The sequence below is a fragment of the Ruditapes philippinarum genome, unplaced genomic scaffold (assembly GCF_026571515.1).
Source record: "Ruditapes philippinarum isolate M1 unplaced genomic scaffold, ASM2657151v2 ctg12942_1_1_1_1, whole genome shotgun sequence".
In the NCBI taxonomy this organism is placed as follows: Eukaryota; Metazoa; Mollusca; class Bivalvia; order Venerida; family Veneridae; genus Ruditapes; species Ruditapes philippinarum.
The window spans coordinates 1-13245 of NW_026858248.1; the positions used below are offsets into that span (position 1 = coordinate 1).

Genomic DNA, 13245 nt, shown 5'->3' on the forward strand with positions numbered 1-13245 from the left:
AATTCAATGTGGTATTTGAAATGGTTTCTTCTTTCGCTTTATGAAATAAATCTGTGAGGCTTGAATATTTTCTTCTATTCACTTTTGAAACAACATCTATTGCCGTTCTTGCATCTTCAAATTTTAGTTTAGTACACAGCCATCTAAAACTTTCTGGTAAAAACCTAAAGCATAGCATGCATTTGTAATTTGAAAACTTTTTAAAATAAAGAAACACAATGTTAAATAATTGCTTTTCAGCTTTTTCTTGACATCCAAATCTACTTTGCAGGTAAACTAGTTCTATATACTTTTAAACAGGGTCATCAACGAGAAATGAGTTTGCGTTTGCTTGATTTTAATATTTCTTGCCTAATTAAATTTTCATAATCATTGACGATATCACAGCGTTACCATTATGTTAAAGATAAATATGTAGATGCACATGAGACACATTACTATTCGTAAATTTCAAATATTGAGCGCAAAATATTACCAAATTATTATGGTAAAGAGTGCACCAACTAACGTCTTTAGAATGTGTAAATTCCTCCAGTCATATAACCACCAGGAAACAGGAGCCAATAACATTGCTGCAATTGCTGATGAAGGGAAACAAACTACTAGTGGTCGCCATTTTGATGTTACGAATTCAATCATATATGTAAACTGAACAGTATACGGGAGTCCTGCTCCTATACCGATGAAAAAACGAATAGCTGCATACATTTTCCATGACTGAGTAAAAAGTCCAATAAAATTGAAAATAGTCAAAAAAGCAATTCCTGAGATAATTGTTGTTTTCCGTCCAAGACAGTCGGCCATCTGTCCTGCAATTATTGATCCGACAACTAGACCTACCATTTGTAATGTTGTAATAAATGCCACAATCCAGCGCCTGTCACAAATTAGACTCCACTATTAATAAAAATAAGAAACATAAAATTGTTATTTTGATACCTATTTAATACAACCAAGACAAATGTTTAGTATTTAAATAATAACGGAACAAATCATAACAAAATTATATAGTCAATTTCAAGATGAAAACATGAATATAGAAATTGACTTGTGTTTTATCTATTGTATTTATTCGAAAAAAAATATTATTTATATTCAGGTACCTCTGTTACAATAGTATTTGCTGATTGCTGAAAAATGTAGGAACTACACGTTGCATTCGGGCCTGCAGAACATAGGTGATCAGGCGAAACATTGCTTAGATTAAGTGTAGATAAAGATGACTGTGTGACGTCCAATACTGTGCACGAGAAATCAGGGGTATATCCAATGAAAGACATTGCTAGTATGCTCCAAAATATTATCGTGTTTGAACTGTGTATGCATAAACAAAGCAATACTTGAAGATGACCGCAACCACCCAATTCTTCAATGAGATTTTCAGTCTGAACACTGTATGACGACATCTCTTAAATTGCTTGAATTGAAATAAAAATTAAACATATTATCATTATCATTATAAAATCTATACTCAAAGTGACACAAAAGTTACTTTCCAAGTACATATTCATAGCAATTAAACAGTATAAACTGTACTGAGCTGTTGTTATCAATTGTTATTACATTTAAGGCGATATTAAAGTAACTTTTTAAAACCAAATAGAATGCTATTGATAGACTTTACTCTTTTTTACCAAGACTATCATTATATTAACTGATCATAATTGTAATTTCTGATTAAGATGTCTTTTGTACATTTTTCTTTTCAAAGTAAATAGATTTTTTATACGTCAAATAAATGATTAAAATAAATTTACCTTAACAATTAGTGTTCCTTATTTCCACAAATGATTTTCCAAGTTCGCCAATAGATATAATATGTTGTTTTGCACCATTATTAATTACTCATGTTAAAACTTGCGTGATCCAGAAATGCTTTTCTTGTAAAATAATTTAAATGTAGTAACACTTGAACTCGGTTCGATTAAGCATCACCATACATGGCAATGTTAAAAAAGCTCCATCTACTGTGCTACAGAATTTAGCAGAATTAAATCCATAAAATGAAAATGGAGTGCAATTTTGAATAAAGTTGCATGCGTCAATGACTATCATAGCCAGGCACCAGACGTACATACATGTACTATAATAATTTCTTGAACATCGAGGCCTACATGTATATGCCATAAATGCTACTTCACATTTTACATTTTTTAAATTACCGTTGTTAATGTATGATTAAATGCCTGTCTACTTTTTCAACCAATTAACGCTTAATTAGAAATAAAACTATAACGACAACGACGTCACGTGGCTGCTGTAGTAAGTTCAATAATAATAATAGAGAATGTACGGATACACATCTTAACCACATTAATTACTGATTAGCCCAAATATCATATTACTTAACAAAGTTTTCGTCATGTTGTACCTAATATTTAAAGACCCTAACGTTTGAAACAAGTGTATAAGTAACCTAACTACTGATGTATATAGCTCAGCTGTTGTAAAGATGCTGAGCGACTTAAAAGTAGTTTATGTTTACAATTCGTTTTTCCGTCATTATTAAAATGAAACTTTGTTATTTTCAAAAAAAAGAAGAGTTGTCGGAATGTCTTGTTCATTTAAAACACTATATCATAAAAGAAAATGTTGAATTTCTTTTCATAATCTTCGTTTACGACAAAAACTTCCAAAGCACGCTAAATAACAAAACAAACAGAGATAAAACGAACTTTGTGAAAAATTTCACACATGAACAATTAGTCAAATATGGGCTCGATTTCGGGATCAATAGTTTATATAGGCTTATAAAGGAAAATATATTTAAGTCTTGTTTTGTGAAACTTCAACATCAAGAGCCGAGATATTCTCATTAAGCATTTCGTAGTATGTCTAGAATTTTTTTTGAATTTTGCAGTTTTGGTAAAAGATGACGAACCAAATGTGTCATCATAATCATCACTAACTTTAATTTTAACATTGATAAACTGTGACCTTTTCTAGCAGTGTATCTCAGGTGGTGTGCGATCCAGGGCCACCACGGCCCTCTTTTAAAAAAAACTCTGTCGTATTATGAGAGCACAAAACCACAAAACTTAAAAATGTCAAAAATATGATAAACAAGATCAACAAGGAAAGGCGGCGTTCAATGAACGCAACCCCCATATGACCCAGCAACAAAGTATTTGTGGGTGTGACTAATCAGTGATGTAAAACTGTCTGTTATAAACCCTGAACTATAAATAGCATGCAGTGTTAACCTGCAGAGAGAACGTAAACAAAAACAGCTGATTTTACACAGGAGAGGTTTAATGAATGTTTTATATAACTCAAAGATTAATTAAAGACATTATCAAGTCATCTTGTCCAGATATTATTTTTGAAGTCAGTTGTTTTTCTTCTTTTTTTCACTGGAATGCTGTATGTGTCCTTTATCAAGTCAGACAATTATATCAAAATCCAAAAGATGTGCCTAATACATGAGGAACAACCTGCTAAAAATGTTCTTGACAGGAATATAAAATATTTTTAAACTGTTAATGTATAAAAATTTTATGCATATGCAACATTTAGTTTGATTAACATTTGTGAAGTGTAATTTTTTACTACAAGATATTTACAACAAAATATAGTGTAAATGAAATATACCTGGAAGTTACTTTTACTGTTTTCATGAAGTTTAAACCATTCAAATACAAGTTAAATCAGTACTTTGAAAATTTAAAAAAAATCATAGATTAATGGATTATTGTAAATTTGTTGGATTTGATAAAGCAAGTCAGTAAAAGTTATTGTTTTATTCAGCATTCCAATGTGTCGTCTGCTGAAAATCTCTCTCCCTGAAATATACATCGTCTGCTACAAATCTCTCTCCCTGAAATAAACACTGCCACGTGCTTCTGTTTACTACTGAAGGTTCATGACCTGTAATGATCACATGGCTCCTCCCAGGGAAATTCAAATTTCAAATTTGACAGCCAGTTTTTTTTTCAGAAATACACTTTACACAGTCATATTTTGAATAATTTTGGTCAATCTTTATCAAAAATATCTATGCCTACAAACATGCCAAGTGTTGTTTTAATGCATTTGGTAATTAATCTTAAATCTTTGAAAAAGGGTCCCTGAAGTGAAGCATGCATAAAATTAATAAGAAACCTGCCCTAGCGCCATCTGCTGGCTTTTATAGTCCAGTTGGGCCTTTAATTCTTATGATTAAAAATCAATAAATTTTAATTTAGGGTCAAACAGATCCCAAACATTCGTTGCCATCGGTTTTAAAAAAAGGAGCGTAAGAAGGTTAATACATTATTCTGCATCAGTATTTGCGACGGATTCACACTTTTGGTTAAGGATTTCTTTCCAATTCACACTTTTTTCCCATATACTTTGTTGTTATACTTTAAAACAAAAGGTTTTGTATGACGCCCATAGGAAGGGTACTCAATATCTGGTAAAACAATGATCCATCGGAAGCATGAAAATTGCAGACTCGGTTTGATTGAGTCTGTGCATGAGGGATTATGAAAAAGAGCAACATCCCTCACGCACCTTAGCACCGGCCTGGGAGATACTCAATTCTCAAATCTGATTCTAAATTCCAACAAAATTGTGCACATTCACACCTGGAAATTTGATTTATCGAATCACTATTTTCTGTTTGGAGCCTTCGAGCTCTGAAATTTAGAAAAGTCATTTAGACTCACATAGTCTTACTGACTTTGCTTAAAAGAACATTTTACCTCAGAAACGAATATATTTTTCTCTTTTGTTTTTGCTTTTTGATGTTTTTTTAACGGGCAAACATGTAATTTATAAAGTTTAAGTAATGAGTTGAAAGTTTGTTACATGATTATTGCCTGACAAACGTACAGCTGACTGATTTTATCTGTCAAAACGGTAACAAATTGTTACAAAGTAGTATTTGACTTCTATACAAAATACCCAATCACTAAAACTATACAATTCCCAAAAAGCAATGAAACAAAATATGGTTCATGTTATTTGTCAATGAGTAATTTATGGACATTACAATAGTACACCAACAATAAAATGAGTAAATTGGGCATAATGGGCCTTTTATTAAAAAAAATGTGCTGGAAATGTAATGTGTTTGAAAATATATCATCTATAACAAAGTAAAGATTTAAACACATCATTTTTGTTTGGGTGTAGGCATGATCCAAAAATGACGACTTTCAGCTTACTCAAGTTTTCAAAGGTTTAACATTCTGATCTGGAATCAATTTCAATTTATTCATATTTTTCTGTTTTCATATTAGATTAATAATGCTTTTAACACCTAACACAAATACATAAGATCATAATAGAAAATAAAACATAATTTCAATACGTCCTGGCAATGTTCACTTCATTTATCTTTCTTTAGCAATGAACTATCAATTAAAGGCGAGTCGATGAAAATATTAATCTGTTTATTTAGTACTTAAATCTGATGGATCCGGTCTGATGTAGTCCTGTAGTACCATGTCCTTTGTCTCCCTTAGGAACAAAATGCAAACCGAAGAGATAAGCAACATAACTCCAGAGAGGAAGTACATGGCACCGGGGAAATATCTATCCTGTATAAAGATAATAAATTACTTTTGCTTCAGCATATAATCATCTTATCTGAATAAGGAAAGAAAATTACTTAATATAATTCAAGAAGTTTGATAACGATTATTTTTTAAAAACAGAACTTGCAAGTAAAAGAATAGGTAATATGTAGAAATCCTGTCAAATGTCCGCGCATAAACTCCTTTAAAAAGGAACAAAACAACTTGCATATTATAAGGCTTACACATATAAAAAAATATTAATTATAGTACTTACAATGTGAATCAAAAATGGAGATACAATTGCCCCACAGCGCCCAACAGTCGCCTGGAAACTGTAACCTGTTGTCCTTTAAAAAGATGACAAAGGTAGAAACTTAAAATATAGTATTAATAAACGTGAGAATAATAAAATAAGTGATATAAGAAATAGATATTAATTCTGAATGCATTGTTGTAGAATACAATCACGAAGGCCGATAGGCCTGAGAGATCAATTACAAAGCATTTGAACGAAAATAACTATAATGCACGAAGAATTAATAATATCTATTTTCATTCAAACACGAGAAGAAGAAAAATATAGCTGGACTATATGTTTGGTATTCAAATTTGTTTTCACCTCAGAGTTTCCAATAGAAACGTTCTTTAAAGGCTGTTCTAGTCAGTTGAAAACAACTGTCGTTAAGTCTACCGTTTGCAGAAGCGTTTTGAGAATAATTAATTTTGAAAACTATCATCAAATGTGTTAATTCTATTTCACTCTATATTTTTAAAGCAAAATACAGATTATTTGTAATGAAATAAGTATGAAATTTAACTGTTTTGCGATGTTCTAAATTAGACCATATTCTATCATTCAAGATAGTTTTCAGAACAAAATTACATAAATCAACAAAAGTTTGTTTTTATTGATCAGATTTTTTAAACAAAATGGCGCCGTCAATGTGTCGGTTAGAAAATACTAAGGGACTAATTAAGAACGGCGAGAGCATTTTTGTGAAATATTTCACGATTGTGACGATTGTTGCACTTATTCATTATCCCTCATGTACAGACTCAATCAAACCGAGTCTGCAATTCTTATGTTATTTTGTTGTGATTAATGCTTCTGAGGGATCACTTTGTTTCCAGAATTTTTTTTTCTTTTTTTATATAAGAGAAATCTCCGATAGTGTTAGAATGATAAGAATTTCACATTTTATATAATAATGCAAACATCGACTATGCCAATTGTATGAATAATTTTATGTAAAAAACACTTTTAGTCATGAATAGACAGAATTTTTCGCTGGAACAATAAAATATAATGCATTTACTTAAAAACTTGTAAGTAAAAACAACAAGATATTTTTGTATGAATTACACTTAAATTTAAATTTTGCAAACCTTTTTGTTACCTTTATTGGATAACTCATAGAACAACAATTTACGTTGAAATGCCAGACTTTTTGTGAATAAATTATCGGGTTAAAAATTTGATAACATAGTAACCTTATAACTGTAGGATATAGTTCCGTTGTGTAAAGGGTAACACATCTGTCTGCTGATGCTACAGCAAATTTGGCCAACATTGAAACCACAAATGTAGCTACGATATGAGAAGATGTTTTCGATATTTTATCTGGAAAAAATGGACATTGTAAATAAAGGATATTATAAAAGCAACACACGGAAATGTTTTAATTGTATAATAGAATTGAATTACGAAGAAAACGGTCATCGTCCACTTTGAAATGAAGTATATAATGTAAAAGTGGAAGTAAATTTCAAAATGATTGGGATGCTCTTTAAAATTGTGGTTATGACACTGATGAATGTTTTGACATAGATAAGTCATAATTGAACACAAGCTGTAAAATTGGAAGAGCTAAATCTACAAAATTGCCTTCAATATTAATGATATTAATCAAAATTGAATCTTGTTAATACAATTTCACATTAAACAAAATTTTAATTTAAACATTTTTAAAATTTTTGTTCTAGTGAACAAAACTTTTTTACATGTGTTGTTCTAAGATGTTTTATATGATTAAAAAAACTGATTTAAATTGAATCACTCTAAGGTCTATTTTCGTCCACTTTGAAATGAAGTATATAATGTAAAAGTGGAAGTAAATTTCAAAATGATTGGGATGCTCTTAAAATTGTGCTTATGACACTGATAAATGTTTTGACATAGACAAGTCATAATTGAACACAAGCTGTAAAATTGGAAGAGCTAAATCTACAAAATTGTCTTCAATATTAATGATATTAATCAAAATTGAATCTTGTTAATACAATTTCACATTAAACAAAATTTTAATTTAAACATTTTTGTATTTTTTGATTTAAACATTTTTGTAATTTTTGTTCTAGTGAACAAAACTTTTCACATGTGTTGTTCTAAGATGTTTTTTATGATTAAAACAGGAGCCATGTCAACATGGCCATCCCCCGCCGAATGTGTTTGCTCATTGGAAGAATGTATGTGTAGTAGAGCAGAATAATTCCATTTTTAGAGGTCTTTTGGTAATGAAAACTGATGGCTATAGTGATTACAGATTTGAAACCTATGTGAATACTGATGGCTGAAAATAACAAAGGGCAATAACTGAAAAATAATGCAGGGTAGGTTATCATTCTTGTGTGCTGCATCCCTCCTCAGTAAAATCTATCCACCTATGAAGTTTCAAGTTGATACCTCAAATACTTTTTGAGAAAAAAATTGAATTGAAAAATTAAGTATGAAAAATAACAAAGGGCAATAACTCAAAAATTATAAAAGGTAGAGTTATCATTCTTGTGCACTGCACACCTCCTGAGTGAGATCTATGCACCTATGAAGTTTCATAATGATATCTCAAAGGCCTTTTGAGTTATGCTCTGGACAAAAATTAATTTTGAAAAATAAAAAAGGGCAATAACTAAACAATTATGCAGGGTAGAGTTATCGTTCTTGTGCACTGCACTCTTCCTCAATGAGATTCATCCACCTATGAAGTTTCAAGTTGATACCTCAAATACTTTTTGAGATAAGCTCCGGACAAAATAGTATGAAAAAGAACAAAGGGCAATAACTCAAAAATTGTACAGGGAAGAGTTATCATTCTTGTGCACAGCATTCCACCTCAATAAGATCTATCCAACTATGACATTTCATGTTGACATCTCAAACACTTTTGAGTTATGCTCCACTCGGGTGAAAAATTAGGTATGAAAAATAACAAAGGGCAATAACTAAAAAATTATGAAAGGTAGAGTTATCATTCTTGTGCACTGCACACCTCCTGAGTGAGATCTATGCACCTATGAAGTTTCATTTTGATATCTCAAAGGCTTTTTGAGTTATGCTCTGGACAAAAACTAATTTTGAAAAAAAAAACAAAGGGCAATAACTCAAAATAATGCAGGGTAGAGTTATCATTCTTGTGCAATGCACTCCTCCTCAATGAGATCCATCCACCTATGAAGTTTCAAGTTGATACCTCAAATACTTCTTGAGATAAGCTCTGGACAAAATAGCATGAAAAAGAACAAAGGGCAATAACTCAAAAATTGTATAGGGAAGAGTTATCATTCTTGCTCACAACATTCCTCCTCAATAAGATCTATCCAACTATGACATTTCATGTTGATATCTCAAAAACTTTTGAGTTTTGCTCCACTCAGGTGAAAAAATTAAGTATGAAAATAACAAAGGGCAATAACTCAAAAATTATGAAAGGTAGAGTTATCATTCTTGTGCACTGCACACCTCCTGAGTGAGATATATGCACCTATGAAGTTTCATGTTGATATCTCATAGGCTTTTGGAGTTATGCTCTGGACAAAAATCAATTTTGAAAAATAACATAGGGCAATAACTCAAAAATTATGCAGGGTAGAGTTATCATTCTTGTGCACTGCACTCCTTTTCTATGAGGTCTATCCACCTATGAAGTTTCAAGTTGATCACTCAAATACTTTTAGAGATATGCTCCGGACAAAAATGTCGGACGGACGGACGGAGACTATTTCTATATCCCCCTCAAAACTGATTTAAATTGAAACACTAAGGTCTATTAACATAGATCTGAATTAACATGTTACCAAAATGTTGGAAAACACCGGCGGCACAACATAAAATTCCAGACACACAGAAAATTGCTAGGCAAAACTTTTTCCTATCATATCTATAAGAAAGGAAATAAAGATTGAACATGTATAAAAATGATAACTTAATTAATTAATGAAATTTATTTTTGACAAATTAGAGAACTGCCAATTTAGAAGGTCATTCCTTTTTGTTAAATATCATAATGTTTAGGTTTGCTTTACTATACTCTGATTTTGATGTGGATTTTCCTTGGAAATTATAAAATTTTGAAAATAGGCTTTATCTTATTTTGACATTGACTTTATCTGCCACGTGGAAATTACAGTTTGAAAAATATATAATGTTAAATTATAATGAAAGGCACGCACGTTAATATTTTACATGCAACTGCTGGTTACCACAGGGTGCTATTTAATAATAGTACTCATTATTGTTATTAAACAATTTTAATGACAGTATAAATGAACTCTATAATATTAATTTATTTTATTAGGCATGGATACCTGCTAATTAAAAACGCTTGTTTTCAAAATCTGCAGGGAAGTCAGCAAAGTTTCATGAGTAAACATTGGTCAGATACACGTTAAAAGAAACAGCCTCTTTTTCCAAGTGAAAGGCATACCACGAAAGGCACGCAGAAAACCTATAAAATGAATGTTTTTTGGTAAAAAAGAAATGCATGTATCTTCTGTTTCTAAACTATGTCATTAAATGTAGACGACAGAATCAATTTTTCATTACTACTTTTTAAATGTTAATAGTGTTACACATTTAACATTTCGATTATGTAGATAGCTTTAAATCTAAGGATCACTTTCGCAAATCCTGTTACTGGAACCAACTAAAACTTAGCTCTTGTGTCTGCCAGAAAACAATGATTTTCTCAGCGGGAAATTGGGAAACCGGGGTCCCGCCCAAAACCCTTTTATTTCAAAAAATTTTCCCTACAGTTTTTTCCATTTTTGAACGGGGTTTCAGTGTTTTTAAATAATTAAAATTTAATGTTTTATAATTTATTTACATTAAAAACAGAACCTAAATAACCCATTTAAAAACAATATCTTTGTTTTTAATGAAAATTTTTAATTTAAACATAAAAAAAATGCCCCTCCCTTTATATACTTAAAAGGAAGGTCACTTTTCGCAACTCTTTCGAAGTCAATAATTTTGTGAAATTAGAATTCATTTTGATATTTAAAACTGCTTCCTCTTTTGCTCTATTAAATACTTCTTCTAGGTCAGGATATTTTCTTCTGTTAACTTTTGCAATAAATTCGATTGATTCTTTCGCTCGCTTCAATTTCATCTTAGCACCCAACCATCTAAAACTTTCTGGGAAGAACCTGTAAACATAATGAAATCGTTATTCTATTAACTTTTAAAAGAAAACGCATTAAACGATAGGATTCCCATCCTTGATTGATACTAGATATTACAACACAGGGTCTTAAACTTGTTATAAAACTGCTTTCGATTGATTGCATTTTTTAACTGACTGGTTTTTTGTGATAAATTTCAGAAACCCTATTAAAAAAATTGAGATGAAAAGGGGAAAAATTCGTCCCCGAAAAAATTTTTTGGGAGAAAATTTACCAAAACCCTTATGAAAAAAAAAAAACCAATATCGTCTTTAAAAAAATTAAAATCCTTTCCCGTTTAAAGCAAATCCCGAAACAAAAAGCTAGTAACATGGCTGCAAACGGGTTTTGAAAGGGGAAAAAAAACCTAATGGTCCCCCATTTTGTAGGGGGAAAGAATTCTATCCCCTTTTATTTAACAGAGCCGTATTTGAGAGGGCCTGCTCCTTTTACGATTTTAAAAAAGAACGCCCCGCATACAAATTTTCCCTGACGAGTGAAAAACCAAAAATTGAAAAAAGGGCAAGGAAAACAAACCCCGGAAAATTATTGTTTTTTTTCCCCCCCGGCCAAAACTGTCGCCCAATCTGGTCCCTGGCAATAATTTGATCCCACAAGATACAACCATCTGTATGATGTAAAGCAATGCCACATCCAGCGGGGCCTGGTCACAAAAATTAGGTTCCACTGTGTATAGAATATATAACACGTAAGTATAATCTTGATATGCTTAAAAAAAATCTAACAAAGCTTTCTGTAGTTAAATAAAATTGTCATTTGATAAACGTTTTTATTAAGAAAATGGCAAATGAGTTTAGAAATAGTTATATATTTGTTTCTTTATTTTATTTATTTGATATATCATTAACATTTAAGGTACCTCTGTTACAATAGTATTCCATTGATTGTTGAAAATATGTAAGGAACTACATGTTGCATTCGGTCCTGCAGAACAATAGGTGATCAGGAGAAACATTGCTTAGATTAAAGTGTAGATAAAGATGACTGCGAGACGTTTCCAGTAAATGCGCACGAGAAATCAGGGGTATATCCAATGAAAGACATTGCCAATATGCTCCAAAATATTATCGTGTTTGAACTATGTAATGCATAAAAAAGCAATACTTGCAGATTGCCGCAAACCACCTAATTCTTCATGAGATTTTCAGTCTGAACACTGTATGACGACATCTCTTAAATTGAAATGAAAATTCAACACATTATCAATATCATTATAAAATCTATACATTTAATGGCACATTAGTTACTTTCCAAGTGCCTATTAAAACAATTGAACAATAAAAACTGCGCTGATATGTTGTTTTGAAAGATAGATATAAATTGTTATTACATATAAGTCGATATTAAAGTAACAACTTAAAACCAAATGAAATGTTATTTGATAGATTTTACTCTATTCATAAGGAATGTCGTTGTATTATTTATATGATACTTTAGTCTAATTATAATTGTTATTTCTGACTTGGATATCTTTGTGTATATTTTGCATTTCAAAGTACAAATAAATGATGAAAATAACTTTTACCTTAAAATGCTGTGTTCCTTATTTTCACAAATGATTTTTCAAGTTCGACAATGGATATGATATATTGTTTTGCACCATTATTAGTTACTGACATCTAATGTTAAAACTTGTATGATCCAGAAATACTTTTACCGTAAAGAAAATGAAATGTAGTAGCACTTGAAAGTGCTTCAACGCGGAACTTAAATGTTTGGACTTCCAGAAAAACCGTTAAGATTAAGCCCTAAACCATACATGGCAATCCCTTAAATGTGCTCGATCCAACTGAGTATAATTTTAAACAAGAATTTAAAACCGCATAAAATAGAAAATGGAAGTGGCACTTTTGAATAAAGTTTATATGCGGCGGACGACCATAACAGCCAGGCACCAGACGTGCATACATGTAAAATAATTATTTCTTGAACATCGAGGCCTACATGTATATGCCATAAATGATATTTTACAATTTACATTATATCATCATTACTGTTGTTAATATATAATTGTATATCTGGTTACTTTTTTAAAAATTTGCTCTAAAAGTTAACACTAAATTAGAAATGAAACTATTACTGTAACGACAACCACGTCACGTGACTGAAGTTGGTTAACAAACAGTAAAATCAGTAATATTGATGTCAGTAATGATTATGATGTCTCATTTGGTTTGTCATCTTTTACTAAAACTGCAGAATTTAAAAAATATTTTAGGCGTATGCTACGAAATGCTAATTAACGAATTTCTCTACTCACAAAAGAAGACTTTAATATATTTTC

General features: G+C 30.9%; 2 protein-coding genes across 2 annotated transcripts; both read right to left on the reverse strand.

Moving 5' to 3' along the window:
- Nucleotides 1-4: 4 nt before the first annotated feature.
- Nucleotides 5-1840, reverse strand: LOC132752580 (solute carrier family 22 member 4-like; the record flags this gene model as incomplete). Its single annotated transcript, XM_060742917.1, has 4 exons — nucleotides 1758-1840; nucleotides 1104-1417; nucleotides 476-897; nucleotides 5-164 (listed from the first exon to the last, which is right to left on the reverse strand). Coding segments are annotated over exons 2-4 (885 nt in total), but the record flags the coding sequence as incomplete, so codon positions are not given.
- Nucleotides 1841-4951: 3111 nt separating this feature from the next.
- Nucleotides 4952-9654, reverse strand: LOC132752581 (solute carrier family 22 member 6-A-like). Its single transcript, XM_060742918.1, has 4 exons — nucleotides 9576-9654; nucleotides 6996-7125; nucleotides 5779-5851; nucleotides 4952-5525 (listed from the first exon to the last, which is right to left on the reverse strand). The coding sequence occupies exons 2-4, from the start codon at nucleotides 7073-7075 to the stop codon at nucleotides 5379-5381; spliced, it is 300 nt and encodes a 99-aa protein (XP_060598901.1). The 5' UTR covers nucleotides 7076-7125; nucleotides 9576-9654; the 3' UTR covers nucleotides 4952-5378.
- Nucleotides 9655-13245: the final 3591 nt, after the last annotated feature.

What these genes read in the sequence shown, in the direction of transcription:
- LOC132752581 (XM_060742918.1), bottom strand. Translation starts at nt 7,075, where the DNA reads ATGTTGGCCAAATTTGCTGTAGCATCAGCAGACAGATGTGTTACCCTT. An exon ending in CTATATCCTACAGTTATAAG is followed by an intron (nt 5,852 to 6,995) that starts GTTACTATGTTA and finishes ATCTTTTTAAAG; the next exon opens with GACAACAGGTTACAGTTTCC. An exon ending in CTCCATTTTTGATTCACATT is followed by an intron (nt 5,526 to 5,778) that starts GTAAGTACTATA and finishes ATCTTTATACAG; the next exon opens with GATAGATATTTCCCCGGTGC.